This window comes from Leptonotus elevatus, chromosome 7, assembly GCF_054856555.1.
Source record: "Leptonotus elevatus isolate MCC_2025b chromosome 7, RoL_Lele_1.0, whole genome shotgun sequence".
In the NCBI taxonomy this organism is placed as follows: domain Eukaryota; kingdom Metazoa; phylum Chordata; class Actinopteri; order Syngnathiformes; family Syngnathidae; genus Leptonotus; species Leptonotus elevatus.
The window spans coordinates 10,504,154-10,527,017 of NC_141245.1; the positions used below are offsets into that span (position 1 = coordinate 10,504,154).

The following is a 22,864-nucleotide window of genomic DNA, read 5'->3' on the forward strand; positions in this document are numbered from 1 at the left end:
TACAATGGAATAAATAATGTACCAGAGAAGATAAGCCTGCTAGCTGGCTTGGGCTGGCAGTCGGCCATCTATTGCGAGTGCAGACAGGGCAATAGCTCAGTAACTGTGCTATCATGGAATTAGAGAGGGAGGGCACCTCTGGCTATTGGTGGTCTCATTCAATAGGAACGTCTGACTTGGATGGGATGACATCAGATTTTAATAACTATAATGGGCAGAATGTACAATTTAGCTGTGTATCCACCTGTTACCACTCATACAATAGAAGAATAGCTTTGTGTTCAAGTAAATGGGCCCCGATATCATACTAAGTCTTTATTTTATTTTTAGTATATTGAGAGGAAATCATCCTTTTTTTTTTTTGTTAATTATTTTTTGGGCTGCCATTTGATTTTCTAATGTAAAATGTGCCTTGGTTCCATAAAATTTGGGTAACACCGCCTTGGGGTGTAACGAGCTGTCTGTCCAGGAGCAAGATATAGGGTCATTCCAAATCACACACCCTCCCTAGTGACACCTCTTCAATGTGTCAAATATATATATTTTTTAATTATTTTGTATGTGGGTGAGTATGTGTATGTGCGTGCATTCGTTAGTTCACCAAAAACCTATTTAAAAAATCCCATACCGTTCACCTAAACCGAACACCGCCGTCAGGAGAGCCGAGGAAGGACCAAAGAAAACAAAGGAAAGTGAAATCCAGCACCGACCAGACACCACCCACCGGGCCACCAACCAGAGTTCTTCACCAACCCCAGAAACATCTAAATTCTAACAAATCAGGGAGACCTCAAGAGACCAAAGGAGAGAGTGAGGAAAGGAAGGAAGGACAGACGAAGCAGAGTGAGATCCACAGACACCAGCCTCCACCGAATCAACGACCAGAGGAAGAATCAGATTGTGTCTGAGTTTCGATAGATGCTGGTGTGGTGTCTAATTTTTATTCCATTGGCGCCTTATGTCAAAAGGAAGAATCCGAAGTTTGAGCCTCCGAGCTCAAGCGGTTTTCGAGTTATGATCTTTTAAAATTGGGGTGCCACATCCGTTTTTTGGATCCTGCAATTAATAAAATTGCACACTAAATTTTGGACCATCTTTGTAGATAGATACATAAATTTGCAGGTCTGTACCCACTTTATAGGGGAAAGCAATCTCCCCAAAAATTCTTGACAATATGTCCTATGCAGCCCCACCAGTCTAAATACGGTTTTCTGGTTAATGTTGCGTTAGTGGAATATGAGTTAAGCAGCAAAATCCAGCCAATTTTATCAGAATTCAGAAGGCGGCCATTTTGCCACTTACTGTCGAGTGAAAATTACATCATAGTTGCTCAGGTCTTAGGCAACAAACAATTACAGCTCAGCTTCAGAAAACAGGTGAGCTGTGATTGGTCGTTGCCTGAGCCCTAAGCAACTATGATGTTATCTTCAGTCAACAGCAAGTAGCAAATGGCCGCCCCCTGAAATGGATAAAAAATGACTGGATTTTGCTTCATAACTCATATTCCACAAATGTAATATTAATCAGAATGTCATGTTTAGACTAGTGAGCTCACACATAACATTATTGTCAAGAAATGTTTAAGGTTGACTTCCTTCCCCTTTAAAACAAAAGATGTGGTTCAAACAAAAATTCTGATCCTTTCTTTTGACATCATAAGGCACTAATGGAATAAAAATCTGGCAAATTGAAGAGGTATCCCTGAGGAGGAATTTATGTGAATTGACATGTAATGATCCTATAGGTTTGTCATTCAAACAGCCTGGTGGGCGTGTCTAGCTTGGGACAATAATTTCATTGGCCAACGGGGCAGTTATGACCCCTATGAACTCTGCCAAGCAACAAGTGGCTGGACAATAAGCATGTCTGTCGATGGCTACATCTCTCTATCATTAGAAATAGAATTTCAGTTGTTGTTTTGTTGTTGGTACCCAAGTTACGACCAAGCACTTCAAAGATATATTTCATGTGTTCAAAAACACAAAGGACAGTGCTGTGATGCCTTTAAAAGAGATATAAGTAGTAAAAATGTCACTGTTTATGAGTATACTACATTTAAAACATCCATGATCTTCAGTGTGAGGACTTATATGGTCATGCGAGGAGCAGAAGTACAGTGTCAGCTCAGGTATACCTTCGAGTATTTATGCACATTCTAAAAAGCCTGGAAAACACACACACACACACACACATGTTCAAAGCACGTAAAATATGTGAAGGAATAAAGTTTTGCCATGTGAGACAAGAATGGTGTGCCAACATACAAATGACGCGTCTGTCACTATGATATAAATATCATAACTGTACAGGGTATTATTTTGATGATTTTTTTAATAATTAAAAAATACATCAGTGAGATCATTCATAGCGAGAATTGTTTCTATTACTTTGTCCCGCTCATGTACAGTAGTAACATTACGCAACCAAAATATTAGAAACACTGCTTAGTACTATTAAATATATTGTTTAAATCAATACGTGACAATGAGCTCCTTTTAATGGCATGCATCCTTTTTACTAGATCTCTATATATGCACATTACCATCAATTTTTCTGCCAAGAGCATCATACAATAACAGATTGGTCCTGCATGTCCAATAAAAAAGAATGTCAACGCAGTGTGGGCGTTTCAAAAATATCACAAGAGATGTGAGCGCAAGGGGAGGAGACAGGACAGAATGAGAGAGACGACTGTCTTGGTCATAAATCTACACCCAGCCTAATTGGCCATAACCACACATCACTCCATGGCACTCTGCTACTATTCGCAATAAATCTTCTTAGGCACTTGTACAGCATAAATCAACTGTCCCTGGAGACATCTTAGAAAGGGAAACCAAATAAAGATTGGAATTTTAAATATAGTGGAAAGTGTACGGCTAAAACAAGTTTGGTGTTCTTGAAGTTGACTGTGAGGTGTTTTTTCCATCAATATCTACAGTATGTATGTTCATGTTATGCTAAAGCTAATCATTGCAGATCTGCAATATAAGAAAAAAAAACATGGCATCATTGATTGGTCCATTACACACAAAGGAGGAAATATGGAATTAAAAGGATTATCACTTCAGTTTTTCCGGGAAGACTTTTTACAAGCTGTAGGAGTGCCTGTGGGAATTTGTGTATCCAAGTTTGTCTTATCGTGGTGAAAACTGATACACATGAAACAACAAATATCTTGTCGTCTTCCCACAGGAAATTGTCGTTATGCCTGCTGAAATGGGTGAATTGCCGTTTGTTTCTGTACACTTGTTTCCCTGAACCATTTGTCTTATTTCGAGTATTATAGTAGCCTTTACACCAGGTGGGCGGAATCTACCACTAGCTAACATTATTGGCCCTTGTAGAAGTCTGTGCGCTGACTTCCCTTGTTTAATTACACAGTATTGTGCACTTGAGTGGCATACAAAGTTAGTGCTTGATTGCAAATGGGAAAGGCTACGCATACCGTCTGAAAGCTAATTACTGCACTACCTCAGGGATTATATACTTTAACAACAATGAAGCAAGTCTTGTCCAGGAGACTAATAACTACATATGCAGCACTTTCTTTTGGGAAATTTGTTTTCTCTCTCATTTTGTGTCTTTGTTGACATTGATTTCAGTCTAAAACTTGAGGTTTGTCTTGTTTTTATAGCGCAAAGTTTTCATCTTAAAACAAAGAAAAAAGCAAGAAAGCAACGTAAAGTAGCTAGCCTTCAGTGTTGTGAGCAATTAAACTTAAATGCCTTTAATATCATATGGCAACCAATCACTCACTCTTGTGATGACGCTGAAACGCATAAGTACGCTTAATGAATAATGTTCATTGCCAACAGCCTTCCAAAACATTCACGATTTTTCCTTTATAGTCACTCATTTCTTCTTTGTGGCAATCTGTTTCTTCCTCGACAATCGCATCATGTTTTGTAGTTCAAATGAAAACATAAATAAAATACAGTATAGTGTACTAGACGTGGAACCCCAAAATGTGCGGCGCTCATTTGCTGGCTGTGCAGCGAAGAGTCGCAAACTGTAATTATTTTTGCAATGGTCCACTTCAGTCGTCATCGGCCACATCGCTCGGCGTGCAGTTATCTACCAGAGCCTTAAATGTGAAGCAAAAAAATTTGTCAGATTTTGTAACCAAAGGCTAACTTTCTGCATACGCAAATGCATAGCTGCACATTCACACGCAGAAGATCCCACAATGCAACGTGAACTCCGGTGACTCTTTGCAGTGATGAGCTAATCAAAGAGCCAATAGTATCCTGAGTGAAAGAAATGATGAGGGCACATTCGGGGGGCAAGGCGGCTGATTGCTTGTAAGAGGAGATGACTGTGTGAGGGTTGGGAGACGGCGGCGTGATTCTCCGCTGGAAGGCTGTCGTGACACTGCAACCTCTAACAATTAAGTGACAGCTGCGCATGATTGGAACAATGAAATCCCAAGGCAAAATAACAGGAGCCTGGGCCTGTTTCAATCAAATTACTGTACTGCTTTTGATCAATAACAACACGTAGACATATTATAACCTGCATACTAATTATTTTTTGATCAATCATATATATACAAACGATTTTTCCCATAATGATCTGATAAATGTCATTTGTTTTTTGAAGTGTAAACCAGAATCCAAAGCCACACATTCCAAATTATGGATCCACATTCATTGATGTCTCCCACGCCTCCTCTGGCTAATTTTTTTTTTACTCATTTTATTCCCTGAAATATTGTCAAGTGATGGTGGTTGGGGGGAGAAATCCAGCTAAAACCAGGATTGATAGTAGTATATACAGTGCTCAGCATATATGAGTACAACCCCTTCGGAAAATGTAAAGATTTTATTCAATATTTCAATGAAAATAAGAACAATTTCCAAAATGTTGACACATTGTTTTCTGTAGAATATGCACTTAACTCACAATATGAAAGTAAGGTTGATAATAGAATGCATAGAAAAAACAAAAACAAAATCTTCAATTTAATCAAATTAACTAATGCAAAATAGTAATGCAACCCACAACAAAAATGACTACATCTAGTATTTTCTATGACCTGTCTTTTTCTTGGGGTCTACCTGTTTGTGCAAAATGTTCTTTAATACATTTAGTGTGTACTAATTAGATTTTGTTTACAATCAATGGCCCACATTTGTGGGAGTATTTTGTCGTAAAGTATCTCATAGAAAATCTTAATTCTGAAAGGAAACTAAAGGTGTTCTTACAAACCTACTGGGGTGTACTCATTTATGCTGAGCACTGTATTTTTGATGTTGTATATTGGTTGGCGTGCTTGTACATTTTTATAATGTGCAGCTAAACTGATGTATGGATTATAGATTTTATTTGTTGAAATAATAAGGAAAAATTATAATTTTAAAATAACTTTGTTGTAAAAACGAGAAAATGACAAAAATGGCAAATTTATTAGATATATTTGCATCCTGTTCATGTGTATTTCAGGAAAAACGTTTCAGGTTGTAAAAGTAATTCATATCTTTAAGGTTTATGGTTGCAATAGTGTATATGCACATGATGCACTAAAGGTTTACTCCACAGACAGTCTGCGTAAGTGTGTGTGTTTGCATGTGTCCTGTCAGGCCTCACTCTTGGTACAATCGTACTGTTTCCACCATTGGGCAAACTGCAGGACTTTTTTCCTCTGATCGTCAAAGTTCTCACGTATCAACTTCCTCCAAAGCCTCGGTTCCAAATCCATCATACCTCCGACCACTTCCTGTGATGATAAGGAAGAGTAATCCTACTCAAACAGTTTGTTTTAAAGTACAGGAAGGTTGACTTCATTTTCGATTCACTCAACTGCAGAAATATTTTTAAACAATGTGACAATTTTAATCTCCCAAAAACTACTTTTACAATCTTATCTGTTTTGCGAGAGGCTGGTCGCAACTGTAAAGTCAAAAAGGGAGTTACAGACACAGAGATGAATACTCTCAATTCAGCATCTATTAAGAACAAAAAGGGCAAACATCGTGTGAAAGAGTTAATGTATAAACTGACCTTGCCGAAGTAATGTGGGAACTTCTGTTCATTTTCAATTACATGAGCAAACCCTCCCTGGAGTCCAAAGTCGACAGCAAAGTAGGGCAGCCCTCGGGGAACCTGCAGCACACAAACAATTAACCAGGCGTAAAGCATTTCACGACAGAGGACAATGAATGAAGAGGAAGGAGGGAGAAACAAAAAAACATGAAGCACAAAGTTAAAATGTTAGTTAAAAAGATGCTAGGGGAGCAGGAAGGCAAAGAAAAAAAGGCAAAAAACATACAGCTCTGCGGATGTCTTTTGAAGAAAGGTCAACGACTTTCTTGTTCATGGCCCATTCCTCATCACACTCCATGATCGCTTTCTGGGGGGCAGACACATGAAATTCACTGCCCTTAAGAGGACACACAACTGCTGTTTGGCTACAGTGACGTAAATACAAACACACGTACCTTAAAGTATATAGGTGCCATATCACCCAGTTCCCGGGGAAGCGGGATACACTCCAGGACCATGTGCCGTTTCTTGCGTGGGTTCATGTGCGTTTCCAAGAAGACACAATCCAGCTCCTGGGACTCAAACATATGCACCAAGCTGCGTCTGAACAGCTGTACAGCACAAACAGGAAGGAAGTGAACTCAGTAATGTGCAAGCAATCGGTCTGATTACCATATAGCAGTGCAGCGTTTAGAATATATATTGTGGTGATATTTATTTTTATTTTGTCTTCATGAGCATACTCGGTAATCCAAAGTAATTAAGTTACATTACTTTAATATTATGGTATAGCAGCTAACTTGTAAGTGTAACTGAATACATTTTAAAAGTAACCCTCCTAACCCTGGTGGCTATCTTGACTCGTCCTCGCATTTGATCCGAACAAGTTATGGCTCAAAGGTCAGTTGCACTACAAATTAAAATGTGCACTTGCGTCCAGCTTTTTTTAAACCAGTAAAGTTGACCGCATTTGTGGTATGTTGGCCGCAATGTCATCTTTTTCTCCATCCATCCGGTATAATACTGCGTGGCTGAACTCCTTTCCAGCCCCCCAACTGCTTTAATTGGAAATTTGAAGGAGCGGAGGCTACGATTTAGGAATGGCGGGGCGCCGCCGCTGAAGGAATAGAACGGAATTGCAGTGGTTCTTAACTTTGTTGGAGTCACTGAACCTCACCAGTTTCACTGAACCCCTTTTTGTTGAAAAATAAAGTGGGTTTTTTTCAAATGTAAGACAGAATAGATATAAGGTTAACTGGTGAACAAAATGATCAGGCAGAGCAACCTTTTCATTGAATCTGGCTTGTCTTCACCTTGAAATCAGAAAGCGCTGTGTTTCTTTAGTTTTGCTGGACTAGAATTGCTCAACTTGGCATTTCTATAACTCAACTCAACGCTACATTTACAGAGCACATAAAACAACCACCGTTGTTTTGTTAAGTTGGAACACTGGGGCAGCAGCTACAATGAAAACAGCAGAGGACCCAGAATTGAACAGTGTGGAACACCATTCCATTATCAAAGGTGGGTAGTAACGAGTTCCATTTACTCCGTTGTATTTATTGAGTAACTTTTTGAAAAAAATACTTCTAAGAGTAGTTTTACTTTTACTTGAGTAGATGTGTGAAGAAGAAACTCTACTCTTACTCCGCTATATTGAGTCGTTACCCGCCACCCCATTCATACATTAGATTTACCGTATTTTTGCGTAAGCGCTCCGCTTGACTGACTGTGTGAGAGCATTTCCGCGGACACATTGCTTATACACAGGAAATGCGGCCCTGGTTGAAGAGAGAACCCAAAAGGGTCAACTGAAAGATAACGTCTTGGTGCTTTCGCTTTAAGAAACTGACACCTATGGTCGTTAGACTGGGAGGCAGCGTCGAGCGAGTTACGCCACAATTTATGAATGGATTGTGCATGCTTGCACTGTTGTTCGAGCTCAAAAAGTGTGTTTATTTTATTTTATGATTTTTGCATTTGCACATATTATTATGTTTTTGTCTGTCTGATGACATTGTTTTAAAAAAATAAATCTGACTTCATGTTCAAGCAGTTACTCAGTACTTGAGTATTCTTTTCAACTAATACTTTTTTACTTGTACTTGAGTGATTTTTTTATGACTACTTTCGACTTTTACTTGAGTAATATTATTTTGAAGTAACGCTACTCTTACTAAAGTAAAATTTTTGGCTACTCGACCCACCTCTGTCCGTTATACATGTGAATTCATATTGCACATATTCGTCCAGCCACTTTTTTTTTTTGCTTGACGTAGTTTGAAGGGATTCCAATAATAAAGAAATCATGAGACATGACAACAGCCACATCTGAGCGCACCAAATTCCCTGAAGCATTGATAGGCCAAGCAATGTAGCTTGTTCTCCTGCAGTCAATGATTGCCAAGCGGGGCGTATCATCATAAATCATTTGAGTCTGGGCTGTGTCTTGACCTCTGCCGAACCCCTGGGGTTTGATTGCACTCAGGTTAAGAATCACTGCCACATAGAATAACAGATAACTGAATGGCCCACCTGTATCTCTGACCAGACATCCTCATCCAAGGTGGTGGCGGAGCAGTTATGCTGGAGGGGACAAATGAGACAGTGGCCGTCTGTCATGGACACTCCTGCAGGTAGACTTAGGTATACCTGGATACAATACAGCAAGTATACGTAAGGACATTGCACTGGGTTTATAAAGATACATTTGTTTCTGTTGCAACTTTGGCCATCAAGAAATGTGAATGCGTACAGTTAATGTTTTCAGCAAAATTTTAACAAGGTGGCTTCATTTCGGTGGAGTTATAAGAGTCACTCTTCGCCGGTTAGGGCAGAAAAAATAGCATTTTCAAAATCATCATTGGAAATTCAAAAAACAGCATGTTTGTTGAGCCATTAACATTACACTGTAAAAGAGAGAAAGACTATTTATTTTTTAAAGTATTATTTTAACTTATTAACTTGGAGGAGTCAAAGATAAAAAAAATAAAAAATAAAACTTGAAACGCTGCTTAATAAACATGCTTAAATTCATTAAAAAATAGTGAAGTTTGTATTATTAAAAATTTTTACACCAATATTATGCTTTTTAATGCAAATAAAACTCAACTCCAAAGATGCCTCCTTGGCTACTTATACTAGGCATCGGCTCTGGATAATAATTTTTTTTTTTAACACCATCGGTTTCTCCCTACTACATGATACTACTGTAATTTGCTGGCGTGCACTTGAAGGAAAAACATTGACACCACTGCTGGCCGAGCTTTTCATTAATGTCATTAATTATTGCCATTATGGACTTCGGAAGAGCAAACATTCACAAATAATTACCTTGCTCCCTATGGCCACTATGAGGTGCTTTTGAAGTTCCTGGCTGCTGAAACAGTGACGGCATTTCTCCATGGAGGTCGCCAGCCTCCTACTTTCCTCGGTAGCTCGGTTCCTTAGCCTCTCTTCCTCTCTTCCTTCGCCCTCTTTTTTCGCCGCACTTGACACAAACATGTCATCCAGAGTGTAGTTGTCACCGTCTGCCTTGCCCATCATCTGGAGGGTCCATTGGAACACGATCGAGTAACGGTGGTGGAAAAAAGCGCATGTGGCAGTGAAGACAGAAGATGGGTGTTAAAGACACTGGATTTATTTTTGAATTATATGATTTGTAATATAGTTCAGCAGATGATTATTGACTATTTCACCGTAAGGTTTGTAGGTGGTGGCGCAGTGTGTGTGTGTGTGCGTGCGTGCGTGCGTGCGTGCACTGGTCTATGGACAGCAAGTTGCAGAACACGGAGTATCGACTACACTGCTACAACTCAGTCTCGTTGTCATGGTAACCAGGCAACAGATTGCAGAAGTGTGTGAGAGAGGAGAGAGAGAGAAACAGAGAGAGGTGGAGAGCGAGTGAGAGAGCAAGCACAGCTGAAGTATGTGTATGTGACTAAGTGGGGGAGTGAGCGAGACTGAAAATTGGATTAGTTTAGTGACATTGTGGGAAGGTGTGTGAACCCCTCCCCACCATTAAAAAAAACTGCGCTGCAATTGTACATAAAATTGCATACATGATAATAAGCATGTACATTATTGAGGCTGCATAACAAATATCAGCCTCCAAACGTTTAGCTGGATGTGAAGAGCTGTGTCTGACATTAAAATGAACACTGATGCCAACGGAGTGTGGATTTGAAAACTAATTTAAGACACTGTGGCAAATACAAATCTGCGTTAACCTAGGTTGAGGCAAATTGGAATAAAAAAATAAAAAAACAACTCTGAACACTAACGCAGGTTGAGTGCTAGCGGCACACTAGAGAATTTTAGACCAACACTATTGTAAAGCACTAAAGTAGTTGATCTAGTGTTGCCATGGCAATCTCAGAGGTACTACTCTGCATTTACATGCCAATGTACCATCATAACGACTGTATTTTGAAGCTGTTCCTTTAAAAAGATGATGTAAAAAGATTACGCAAAGACACAGAGCTGCATATTTTAATTATATTGTAGTCTGCATTCTACATGTTAAATGTCAGTGAATTTCTCATATAGCCGATTCTCGTTTGATGTACTTAGATCATTTTAATTGGCTAAGATTGGTTCACTAATCCAACACAATTAGGGAAGAGCACCAGGAGAGAATTTGAGGGAAACACGCATAAACAAAGAATGTACTGCTAATTAAACAAAGAGCAAAAGCAATTGAGTGGAACAAATGAGGTGATAGAGATCTGGGAAAGAATAGTTGGAAGAAAACCGATTTTCACTCCCAATCAGGAATCACTATAACTGTGATTATAAGTGATATTTATAGAAGCACTGCCGTAGTAACTGTGGGAATATTTTTAGTGTCGCAGACTCGCAGTTTATCGGTGCAGGATGGGTGTTTCTATATGCGTACATGTGGAACGGATATTCCTGAGAGACAAGACATGCAGCGCTTAAGACTAAAACCAGACTGAATGGAATCCATTTGGTTCAACTACAACACACATTAGACACATCATGGTTTGAATCAATCAGAGAATGAAGGGTGTGGCCAACCTTGCGCACACACACACACACACACCAATAGTTAACTGTGGAGGGGCTTAAAACAGCATGTTTTGGACCCTTTAAATTGCCAGGCTAGGGAAATAACTAATCCTATCTTCAAGAAGCCAGGCTGCTTTTTCAATTATGTTTGTATGGCCAATGCTTACAAAACTTCAAGGTCACAATTTTTGCTGTGCCATGCTATGCACTGCACCGTTTGTGATAAAAGTGCCTTCTTACCTTGGCAGCCATTCGAGAGTAGAGGGCATTCTGATCCTGTGCTGAGCTCATCTTCTCCCGCCTGACCATCTCCTTCAGACCCACACTGTCGTCATCCTGGAAGTACCTCACCCGCTGCCCATCAATGTGAGTCTCAATCTGGACAGAGCGAGTTTACACATGCCGAAAACAAGTTAACGGCATGTTCACATTGCAGTACATCAGCTATTAATATATATTTTAAAACGTTTTGATGAAACCAACTCCCTCACTAGGTAAACCAAATATGACTCTGTTTTTTATCAATTTGCATAATGATATCATATAATCTCCATGAATCACTACAAATTTTGGATTGTAAAGCCTACATAAGCATTATATGTCGTTAATACAACATCCACATTAACTCTTTTACTGCAACACGTTATCCAAAAAACAACCAACAACGCCAGCCGAATTAAATTGAATATTAAATGAATCGCGTTCCATTCTTTCATTAGAAAAAAAAAGTATGTTTCGACCTTATTCCGTTCTTTAGTAATCACCATTTTAGTGACATTGAGCGAAAATTGAAAACATAATGAGAAAACAAGCTTTTTGTGAACAGATACATTTTCTGCACAACTGTGACTTTTGACATTAATATTTTTTGTTCAGTGACGCTCTGTGAGAAATAGATTTAATGTGACAAAAGCTTTAATCATTCACCGCATCCTTGAAAAAACATCAGATTGGTCATGTTTCAGTGTAATTCCATACTACCGGGAGCCCATTGAAAAGAGATACAATGCTGCTATCTGCTGGCCATAGTTAGTGGGTGTTTGTGATTTCACGATTTCCATTGCACTTATCTTTAATGTACCAAGAGCACCATCTAGAGTAGTAAAAAAAAATATTGAAAGTGCTTTCCTCATCACTAAATGATGTTTGGCAGCAGTCATTTTTTTTTTTTTTTGTCCTGTTGTGTATCCCTTACCGCCTTCTTCTTCCGACGTCCTCCGCGCGGCTCCTGAGGTCCTGGCAGTGGCTTGACAGGCCAGGCCTGACCAGAGTGATCAGTTCTGAATAAGAGGACCTCCCGGTCTTCACTCGAGCAGCCCGCCACCTTAGAACCCCAGAATAGATATATTTTTGTTTTAAACGTTTCCTCTGTGTGACATCATTTCCCCCAGAGTTACAACATGTTAAAGTTGTAACAAGTATGATTGTATCTTGCATGCATCCATTAAACTTGTTGCTGTTGTAACATCATTTAGCTATTTCGCGCATATCTATATTGATCACATTCAAAAGGGAATCAGATTGTGTAAGCGCAGGCAACATATGATTAGACACAGGTCTCAGCAAAGTATTAAAAAAAAGCACTCTTGGAGTGATGGAAAGATGAAATGGAAAAAGGAGGGAGGAAATACAGTATATCATGTCCTCCAGTCATGAGTTAGACCTTGCGAGGCAGCACCCATTCGGGCTAGAATGTAAATATGAACTTGAGTCAAAGCTGCCAAAGATGAAGATGAGCCAAAAAGCTTCCATAACAAGACAGACTGGGAGGACCTCCAACGAGCGCGGGTCAAGAGCACTCCATCACTTTGAGCCTCTTAGCTGATAAGTGCACTAAAACTTGAGAACTATTACTCTTTTCTGAGAAGTTCTGCAGTGGACTTTATCACAGTTACGATTAATCTGCCCCAACTTGCATACCATTACTCACAACTTGTACTTGCGCATGAAAATCTACAGCAATGCCATGAGGAGGTTAGTGTGAACTCATAACTCTCTTCCCATGACCTGAATTACTCACACAAGTTCTCTTTAAGTATGCGTAGCTACACATACTGTATAGTAACAAGAAAATAATTGGAAATTAAACTGAACATGAAATACAGTTGATAGTGGTTGTCGATATTTTGTTCACCCCTGCAATCAGTCCATCTTTCCATTCTCTCTATTCTGAAATGTTTCTGTTTAGCGGTAAAAAGCCTTTGAAAGCACGACTTTTAATAATATGTTAATGTATATGTCCCTTCCTAAAACCTCAAGAAACGTCAAATTAAATTAAATGTTACTGTTATGCCCATGGGACAAAGACTAATAAATGTAATATATTCAGACCTGGTTCGATTTTGCTGTTTCATGGAGCTTTCGTGCCGCGTGGCTCTCTTTGGCTTTGTGAGCTGCATCCAACTGGGCCTTCAGCTTCTCAACCATGGCCTGAAAGAGAGTCACAGAATATTTATTTTGTAATCATTCATTTTAGGGCTGGGCACCAAATCAAATTAATTCCATTAATCGTCATTTTTAAAATCGAATCGTTTAAAATTTGCTAAATCGTGAAATCGAATATTCTGGATTATGAAAAGGTGTTGTTCTTATGATCAGTTCCATCCAAATGTTTTTGTAAGTTGTAATTTTGCTCAATGCTGGATGGGTGGTTGACAAGACATGTTTACAATAGCTACCAACTACTTAATTGTGGCATTTAAGCACAAAAAATTATTGTTAAGTTTATGTAAAAACTGATTTTGAATCAGGATACATTATTGTTGTCTAAACATTTTGCACTGGAATTATTTTTGAATTAATGAAAGAAACCTTTAAATAAATGTTTTTTGAGTTTATTCGATTGATTCAAATCGTAATCGTCCTGAATGACTGAAAAAAAAAATATATTTTTTTTTTTTTTTGGGCCATATCATCAAGCCCTAATTCATTTTATAGAGTTACACCGTGGATTGGTCACCAGTTAACCGGAGAGACACAAATTAAGACACAGATGTGAAAAGACACACTGGGTGGGGAGTGAAGGGTAAGGGTAAAGATCAATAAACACCATTGTCATCAAGTGTGCCGAGTTTCAGCTTTGTTTCATGTAATTTCACCAAGATATGATTGTTAAAATGCTAAACTATAAAAAACATATTTCAGTATTCAAATTCAGGTTGCTGACTTACCGTGTTACCCATAATCTCAGCCTTTACTAGTTTGGCGCCCAGTTTGTTCATCTCTTCCTCAGAGAGAAGTGGAAGCTCCTCCTCATCTGCATCACTGCCACTCTCACTTGAAGCAAGCAGAAAAACACATTTAAGAAAAAGGCAACCATGTGTCCTAAAAATATGCAAATGCTGAATACTGAACGCATGATTTGATATTTGGAACTACTTGTATCACTGATTTTTGAAAAAGAAAATGGATGGACGGAAAATGTTAGTAAAATCTCCCGTCATTTCTAAATGTCAATGGGGGAAGTTATGTGGAGCATGTAGGTAATTGTCTTTTTCCAATCTCTCACCATGTTTATCTGTTCTGATTCATTAAGATCTGTAAAGCCACGTTCTGGGTTGTTACACCTCTCATTGCTGAATGCAATGAGGCAAAAACGCTTTAGACTCCTTTCGTGCTGCAGGGAATCTGTTTGCCAATTTACCCAAACTCGGGCAAACGAGGCAAAATAAAGAATGACTAAATAGGCTTTACTGTGTTTTCATCACCTGGCATCAGACAGATGGCATTGTAAAGTGAAGACAGGTGGAAAATGGGATTCTGGGTAATTTATTTGTTCTTGGTAAATAAAGTTGTTTTTGTTTTGTTTTTTAACTCATTCACTGCCATTGACGCCTATAAACGTCAACAATTCATTTGAACTATTTCTATTAGTTAAAAAAAAAAAGTTCCCACTTTTGTTAACAAGAGTATGAAAACCTAGACATTAAAAAAAAATACTTTTTGAAAAAATAAAAGATTATTAAAAATTAGGGGCGTCAGGCGATTACAATTTTTAATTGTAATTAATCGCATGACTTCAATAGTTAAATCACGATTATTCACAAATTTTATATCTGTTTTAAATGTACAATATTTTGTTCTAGGTTTTCATACTCCTGTTAACAAAACTGGACAAAAATGTTAACCTATTAGAAATAGTTCAAACGAATTTTTGACCTTCTTCACTACACGAAAAGGTCAAAATGTTAGAAACACCCCAGCATGATCAAGTGTAGTTGTTTTATATTATGTGTTGTGTTATATGGGATGGCATGGCTCAGTGGTAGAGTGGTGGTCTCCAAACCGGGAGGTTGTGGGTTCGATCCTCAGGCCTTGTGACAATGTTGAAGTGTCCTTGAGCAAGACACCGAACCCTTTGCTCATAGTGGGCCCTGCATGCCAGCAGCTGACTACTGGTGTGTATGAATATGTGTGTAAATGGGAGAATATGAGGCTTTGTAAAGCACTTTGGGCACCATATGGTGAAGATAAAAAGCAGTCCATTTGCCATTTTATGTGTTCTGTAAGCACTTTGTGACAGCTGTGGCTCTTTTGAAAGCGCTATATTAAAAGTTGACTTGTGCACCACTGCAAACTTCAACCACAATAAACAGTTTGCCTCTCAATCACAATCAAAATTAAGCAATATAATTTACACTATATATTACCACCCGGTAGTTTCATACTTGTTGCAATAGTCCAATTTAGCATACAGTACAGAAAGTGGAATGTACTTCTATAATTAGTTTACTTGAAACAAGACAGCGAGACATAATAATAGACATATAGTTCTCAGATTTATCACAATAAATGTCGCAAAGACTCTCTAAAGTGTGATGGTTCATTTCACTAAGAAAAAAAAATGGACTGACAGTTGCTTAAAGGATGACACAGCAGGATGAGTTTAATAGCCCATGTATAAAGATGGATCTGTTGCTCTTTAACCAGACACAGATTTTCCTTTTGACAGACCATACAATAGTCTCTTTGGTTCGAGGCAACCATTATCCTGGAAATATGATGACTAACGTGGAAAATTGCAGGCAGGGCATATGAAGAATTCCTGCAGGTGCCTTCAAACAGAACATAAGTAGAAGAAACACAGGCAAGCCAGATTTATGGAAAGGTTTAGTTGTGGTGGGGTTTGTACCGTGGTAATTAATGTGTGCCCACTCTCATGTTTGCTACATGCTGTTTGTCAGGGATTGACCGTCACTAATACTGGATTGTCTTTTCTACGTTAAGAGCGTTATTCATAACCCATCGTTTGGTTTGGTTCGTAGAAAATAATGCAGGGGACACCTCAGCAAGCACAATAATAAATGTGACATCACACAGTTGAGTCAAAACTTTAACAGCTTGCTTACAAACCCATTTTCAGAAATAGGCAGTTCATTAAAATGTTACTCCGTTGTGTAATTTCACACTTGCTTCTTGGTTGATCAGGCACTCGCAGTAGACTTTCCAGAACAAGTCCCCTTCGAGAAATTCAACAGTAAAACATGCTCCACACATTTTCTCTTTCTGTTGAAAAGACAACTGACCTGGATTTTGTCGTTGCAGCAGCTATGTCATCACAAGGAGCCGGGGTTAGCTTTGCAGCATCTTGCACCTCATCCCGCTGAGATTTTTCCAAACTTGCAGGCTCTTGGGCGGGACCGCCACTCTTCTTCCAAGCCATGGCACTTGTTTGTAGACCAGAATCTTCATCGTCTGACGTGGGTTTTAAGAATCCCATAGAGGACCGAGCTCTATGAGGAGGGCGCTCTGAAACTGCAACAAAAAGCATACTGAAACTCTCAAGGCAAATTAATACATCATCATGTAGAAATTAACAAAATGCTATGTAAGCAAAAGTAAGTGACGTGATGAAAATATATAATAATACTGTCTTTTTATGCACTGAAATACAAAAGGCCAAACTATTCGCTCAAAGTTGAAAGAATAAAAATATGCAAATGGCCTTGGCATTGCAGCATCAAGAGGAACAAAAATACATATTTGGACATGATGAATCGGGAATATGTCAACAGAGAGATAGCTTATACGATTTACATCATTGCAATACACAGACTAAATCTAACAAAAGACGCCCCTGCAGTGACTAAAAAAAACACCACCACCACCTGTGAAACTACATAACAGCAAACATATCAACCATTAAATGCTGTAAATATGGCACATCAGAGGTGCACAGGCTATTAAATATGGAAAAAATATTGCAGATGTTTCCCAGTGGAGTACCGGTAATGCTGACACACTGAACCACCCAAAGCCCAAGTCTATCCAGGCCGACTGCATTTAATATTGTTTATCTGTGTGTTGCCGCTGCCCGACCTTCACACTGTGTTGTGATTGGCCTGCATCTTGGGAGCATTCACATGCTGGTTATGAGGTGATTGGAAAAGGTATAAAAATGGTACATTTGAAAAAACACGCAAATGGAAAGAATTGGGATGCACAGTATATAAAATTGTGTGCTTCCAATAATGAAAGAAAAGCGGATAACACTCATTGAAATAACTTGAAACTAAACACAGTAATAATAAATAAATTATTTTCAGGCGGTGCTTTAGCATTTTAGTACTGGGTTGGGTTGTAAACTCATTACATCATAACTTTTCAAACTGAGCCGTAACATATCGAATCGAATCATAATCCCACTCAATCGGGCCAAATTGAACATCATGTTGCACCCCATGAATCGAAATATGAATCAAATCAGTTATCATATATAGTTGTCTTAAAATGTCACATTAATGTGACCCACATAAAGGCTTGTTACTTCTATATTTAAAAAAATAATAAAAAATCAGAGAGAGATAATAACTCACGTTTGCGGTCGTCATCTTCTGCGGGCTTAAGAAAACGGCCTTTCAGTGACCCAAGGGAGGAAGAACGTTGACTCCCATTTTTTTCAGACGAGGATGTGACACTGGACCTCTCTCTATCTCTGCTTCTCTCCCTCTTTTTATCCCTTTCCTTCTCTCTGTCTCGGTCCCTATAGCTATCTTCGTCCTTGTTTGGGTTTCTTCCACCGTCTCCATCTCTCCCTCTTTCTCGATAACTTCCCCTCTCAGAATATCTCTCATGGGATGAAGGTGATAATGCTCTTTCATGTCTCCTCCACTGATCTCTCTCCATCTCGTCTCCTTTTTTCCGCCACCTCTCTCGGCTTTCCTTTCCTTCCAATCGCCGGCCTTTCAACATATTGTTCCCTTCTCCTCTGCTTGTATGTCCATAAACAGCCTTTTCTGCCTCAGCAAGTCGCTGCTGGAATTCCTTCATTGACTGCAAAAAAAAATAAAAAATGAAAAACTTGAAGTGTGTGTCTACCTAAGTGGATGCCTCATGGTGTGAGCATCGCCTTGTCAGCTACAATCATCTTGTTGGCTTTTCCACGATCCAGCAACATGTGAATTGTAAGTGTGACATTGATCGGTCCTTACGCCGTATCGGTCTGCCACCACATCATCCAGGCTGCGCTGCTCTCTCTCTGCTTGCTCCTCCATCCTCTGGTAGTTCTTCCTCAGCCAACTCAGACCGCCGTCATTCACAACTGAACCTGCTGGAAGATTGATTTTTAGATGAGAATTATGTTTCCCATTGAAATAAAGGTAGTTTTCTTTTCCTGAATTCAGTTTAATTTTTGTAGTATGCTGTGAAACACGTGAACCAACAACTAGGATGGAAATTTGGGCTTGATCTCCATAACCATTACATTTAGATAGCAATATAACTTACTGTGTGGCATTCCTAAGGCTTTTGAAACATGGCTTTTTGGGTGATTAATCAATTTTATCAATGTAAGTGATTATTTTAGTTTTAGTTATCTGTATAATTAAAAAAATAAATCTTATTTTAGTGGCTTCCATACTTTAAAGCCCATCCCCGCTGACATACATTGCTTCCACTAACAACATGGTGGTGAAAAGATTAAAACTAGTTCACAAAAGCACAATCAGCATTGTAGAATTAGTGACATTTTTTTCATCCCACTGTTGACTTTTTTTTTTAAGTGTCAAACAACTTAAGTATAGCAAAGAAACAACAACATGAGTGTTCCACATGACAAGAGCGATTTGGCAAGGCAAACATGAAATCAATTGCGCTTAACATTGCCAAAGACACGGTGCCCAGCTACAAAATGTAAAAGCAGCAAACTTTGATCTGATATACAGTATATGTGCTCCAAGCCGCAAATATTTTGAGAAAAAGACTGCGAGAGCTGGATTGGGTGTGACAAAAGACATGACTTGGAATTAAACGGTCCAGCCAAGCCAGTCAGTTGGATAGTTCATAATGTTAAATTTAAGAACTTTTAAAAATTAACTTTATTTTAGATCGTTTTATGTGCAGTGCATGTATTGACAAAAAAAAATTCTATGCAGAAATGCTTATTTTTAGATTCTCTGCAAAGAGACAATATTTATTTATTTCTGTGGAAATTGATACGATAGTCGGGTAGTGGACCTTTTAGTATCAGGAAAAACCCCATTAGAGAAAAAAACTATGAAAACAACAAACTCAAGAATAAATACAAAAGGTTAAAGAAGTCACACATTGTATCGCCATTGATGTTCGTGATAGCAACATGAGAACAAATAAAGTGCAGCACTGTAGCGGTTGAAGAACTTTTGTTATTCCTTTGGTAATAGGAAATTATACTTCAATTTTAGCATAGCATGTATTTCTATGCCAGAACTATCAGCCATTATCATTTCGACGTGAAAAACAACATTCTGATCAGAAACACAATTTAAAGGCAAAACAATTTCTGCAGTTGTGTAGTCTGATGAAAGTGAGTTTGTCGTGTTGACTGCAAGGAAGCATACATACTGTAGATATGGGTGACAAGTAAACATGCCTACAATTGTCTTTCAGCTCAACACAGCTCATTTTTCATTACGACCCTCGTTTTTGTTGCCTTTTCTCCAGAATCCCCGATGCATCAAGGGTGTCTATGACAGGGGTGGTCATAGCCCATGGGCCAACTACGGCCCAATCCGTTCAATAATCTGGATTTACATTATCAAGAGATCTAATTTTCCCAAAATTGATTATTAAAAATGTATTTACTCTTTAATTCATTCAGTTAATTAAAAATTGGTAAATAATAGTTTAAATAATGTAACAAAAATATTTACATGTTTTAGTTATTTATTTAAAATGTTTGATTAATATTAAATACTACAATGAAAATTATTTCATAATTAAGATGAACTACTTTACATATTCTAAATGCACATTTTAATTTGAGTATTTATTTATTTATTTCACCTCTTGGCCCTTCTTTCCATTTATTTTTTGTAAAAAAAAATCTCAAAATAGAAGTCTTGTAGTAATGTTACCTTTTTGTGCAGCAGTACCAGCAATTTCCTCTGGGGGAAGGCCAGTTCCACCATCCTTCCAGTACGGGTTAAGTTCTAATTTGTGCAAGCCAGCCTAAAAATAAAAACACAACAAATGATTATGTACAATTTTAGTACACATTGTACACTCATGAAGTGTATCTTCTCCCATTCCTTATTGTCCAAAATGTTAATCAGGCAACTCAATGATAATTTATTTAGAAAGGTATTCGTTTAACAACTGGAGTCTCTCCCAGGTGACTTTGGCTGAATGGTGGAATGACACCATGGGCTCGTTGTAAAGGCAAGGCAGGGCTCATATAGACAATCGCTACACCACCACTTACATGATAACATACGGTACATGTTAACTTATTAAAAGATGTATTGAATTTTGTATTGACTGACTTGAGCGAATGTATATTTACTGTAGTGTTTGAGGGTGAATTTAGACAAAGCTGGACCCGCCACTTTGTTACTCTGGCAACCACAAAGTAGGCAAAATTAACACACGTCTTGCTCCTACGCGTATGACATTAGGTGCTTTTATGCAGACAGGAGAAGAAAAAAGTATAACAAATTAAACATTATACACACTTGTTCAATGGCATGAGCTTTGGCCCGCTCCTCCTCTTTCTGTCTGTCTTTCTCAGCTCTCTTTTCTGCTGTGGATGTAGTCTTCATCGCCAAAAAGTCAAAAGTCATCCATTCATCTCGCTATAGGAAAGAGATACATCGTATATCAAAATGTCGATAGATGGAAAAACAAACATCAACCTTGAAAATGTCTTCAAATAACCAACTGAAGATTCAAACTTGTTTTAAATTATTGAATGACATTAAACATATCCTAACACCGTTGGGTGTGGAATGGAATCAGTACTTGGACACTTTGCGTAGAGTCGCCATTGCTCTCTGGAGACTTGCATTTTTCTGAAATCTTCCAGGCTTTTGCAGGCTGTGACTGAGGCTCAGCTTCAACCCACTCATCAGGTGAGTCCTTAAAAATAAAGCAGGACCAAAGAAAGATTTTTTTTTTAAACACGGAACACCGCAATATAGTGAGTATGTCTGCAATTTAGACAAATGCATTATTGTTCTACAACAACAAAAATGGTGGAGCTGCGGCATAGCGAGGTAATATTGTACTTCTAACAATTGCATTTGTTCTGACTTCCAATATGCTATGAATGAATTAGAGGATGTATTTAACTCACATTTGAGCTGTCACTTGAGCCATCTGCTGCTTCTGTCGCCTTCTTGTCTTTTTTTTTCTTCTCCTTCTTCTTTTTAGATTTCTTCTCTTTCTTCTTTTTGCTTTTAACAGAGGTTTCCTGTATGGGAAATGCAGGTGCAATTTTTATGGTGTGCCCTTTTTTTAAAATCCTTGAACTGGTACTAATGACTACATTAAATTTTCTTCTTTTTCGCCTCGATTTTTGTGACATTTTGGATCAGACACTATTCATTATTAGTTTAGTATCACCCATTCATCTATTTTTTTTATTTATCTTATTGCTCTTGAATTATTTTCACTTCTGTGATACTTTGTGCTGTTTATTTCCTCCAGGAAGGTTGGCAGTTTCTGTTTTTTTCTCATGTGTTTATGTTTACTATGCAGCTTATGAACCAGTGATTACATGTGGAGAAAGGTCTGTTTTGTTTTGCTTTTTGGTGGGTGCGGCTTATACGTACCCTCTTTGACTTTGTTTTATTGGCCTCCATCTATCAAAGTTTGATTTTAGCCTCACCATCATCATCATCGTATGCTTTTCAGCAAGTGACCAGTTGTTACTGATTACTAAACATTAGGCGGGAAAAAGGGTTGTGCCTTACGTCCTCAATTTCTTTCAGTCTGTCGGTAACCTCAGGGAGCATCCAAGTGTCTTCCCCTCTCTGCCTCTTCAGCTCTTTCCTCCTCTCCTCTCTCTCATACTTTTGCTTGGCCTAAACAGTGGGTGAAACAGAACCAATAGATGCAATTATAAACAATACAATTAAATAAAGAAACGAAGATGCTCTCATAGGAGCAAAACACAAATGAGCCGGGTTGATAATGTGTTGACAGGTTACACCACTAGAAGCATCATCAGCTCTGTGTAGGGAGCGCTGTAAACAATAAACACAGCTTGAAAGCAAGTACCGGTAGATAACAAGCACTGTAAACACGGCGTAGCTGCCAGACATAAAATATCGGGCAAACACAGCCGGCGAGCCCTATCAGCTTCATCCGTGTTTGTACAGTTTTGTCTATAATCGATGACAATAACATTAGCCATTAGCCTACTGCTAGCTTGTGTGAGGGCGGTATCAACAAATACGTTTCGACGCTAGTCAAATTGGGTTTGAAATACATAAAGAGTTAGCTATTGTTAGACTACCTTTTCAAGTACATCTTGTCGTGCCTGCCGTTTACTGTCCTTCCGATCAGCTATTCTGCTTGAACTCTCAAAACTAACTGCATGCGCCGCCATGACACTGCCGTAAATGCATTGTCGTAAATTGTTTACGGCTGT

General features: G+C 38.5%; 1 protein-coding gene across 2 annotated transcripts; it reads right to left on the minus strand.

Annotated features, from left to right (window-relative positions):
• Positions 1-5,389: 5,389 nt before the first annotated feature.
• cwf19l2 (CWF19 like cell cycle control factor 2) lies at positions 5,390-22,830 on the minus strand. Of its 2 annotated transcripts, none has more exons than XM_086081290.1 (19): positions 22,730-22,830; positions 22,185-22,295; positions 21,566-21,682; positions 21,232-21,348; positions 20,946-21,065; positions 20,349-20,442; positions 18,447-18,562; positions 17,832-18,288; positions 16,542-16,770; positions 14,187-14,292; positions 13,348-13,446; positions 12,212-12,340; positions 11,257-11,394; positions 9,319-9,531; positions 8,521-8,637; positions 6,441-6,596; positions 6,272-6,352; positions 6,004-6,105; positions 5,390-5,719 (listed from the first exon to the last, which is right to left on the minus strand). In XM_086081290.1, the coding sequence occupies exons 1-19, from the start codon at positions 22,820-22,822 to the stop codon at positions 5,579-5,581; spliced, it is 2,736 nt and encodes a 911-aa protein (XP_085937416.1). In that variant the 5' UTR covers positions 22,823-22,830; the 3' UTR covers positions 5,390-5,578. The 2 variants fall into 2 exon arrangements, with proteins under 2 accessions (XP_085937416.1, XP_085937415.1); XM_086081289.1 differs by having other exon boundaries at positions 18,447-18,565.
• Positions 22,831-22,864: the final 34 nt, after the last annotated feature.

Coding starts and splice junctions, on each gene's coding strand:
- cwf19l2 (XM_086081289.1), bottom strand. CDS start 22,822: ATGGCGGCGCATGCAGTTAGTTTTGAGAGTTCAAGCAGAATAGCTGAT. Junction 20,443..20,945: donor AAGCTCATGCCATTGAACAA/GTGTGTATAATG, acceptor TTTTATTTTTAG/GCTGGCTTGCACAAATTAGA. Junction 9,532..11,256: donor ACTCTCGAATGGCTGCCAAG/GTAAGAAGGCAC, acceptor TGGACCCTCCAG/ATGATGGGCAAGGCAGACGG.